Source organism: Condylura cristata, unplaced genomic scaffold (assembly GCF_000260355.1).
Source record: "Condylura cristata isolate star-nosed mole 26May11 unplaced genomic scaffold, ConCri1.0 scaffold00042, whole genome shotgun sequence".
NCBI classification, from domain to species: Eukaryota; Metazoa; Chordata; class Mammalia; order Eulipotyphla; family Talpidae; genus Condylura; species Condylura cristata.
In genome coordinates, this window is record NW_004567143.1 from 5,922,646 (window position 1) to 5,923,276 (window position 631).

The following is a 631-nucleotide window of genomic DNA, read 5'->3' on the forward strand; positions in this document are numbered from 1 at the left end:
GGCTCCCTGAACTGGAGTTCCGGACCCCAGAGGGGCGGCCGGGCCTCGCCCGCCTGCTGAGACCCCCCCACGATGCGGTGCCCTGTGCCAGAGCCCCTGGGTGCCCTCCCCGCGCGGCTGCTGCGGGACCCTGCCTCGGGCCCCTTCTCCCGAGCCCCGGGATCTGCGGCGGCTTCCGTGTGCCAGCTGCTTTGCCGGCGCAGTTGACTGTGGCCTGCTGGGGACACGCGGTCGTCTCCAGCCACGGCTCGGGCCGGACCCCTGAGGGGGACCGGGCCGGGGACAGCAGGCCGCTCCCCGGCCGCTGCGCGCATTTAGGTTGTGTGGACAAGTGTGCGGGAGAAGGCTGGCCCCGGGAGCTGGCGCTGGGCACAGGCGCGGGGCAGGGCCGCGCCTCCCAGTGCAGCACCCCAGGGTCACACCGGCCGTGACAGCGGGCGCCGTGCGGCGCGGGGCACCCACCGGTCACCGCCCCCGCCCTTCCCAGCAGAGGCCCCTTGGGCACGGGGAAGCGTGCAGCCCAGCCCCTGGGAGGCGAGCCGAGGCGGCCGTGGACCCCGAGAAGGCGCAGGAGCTCGAGCGGCTGAAGAGACGCGTCAAAGGCCTGATCAACAGGTACGAGGTGCGGGGC

At 74.8% G+C, this 631-nt stretch overlaps 1 protein-coding gene across 1 annotated transcript in view; it reads left to right on the plus strand.

The window, feature by feature from the left end:
* The window catches only part of NOM1 (nucleolar protein with MIF4G domain 1), a 16,394-nt gene that overhangs the window by 7,414 nt on the left and 8,349 nt on the right, over nt 1–631 (plus strand). The window contains exons 6-7 of the mRNA XM_004694395.2: nt 155–377; nt 491–622. Of these exons, the coding sequence (XP_004694452.2) occupies nt 155–377; nt 491–622 (355 nt within the window). The remainder of the gene's footprint in view (nt 1–154; nt 378–490; nt 623–631) is intronic.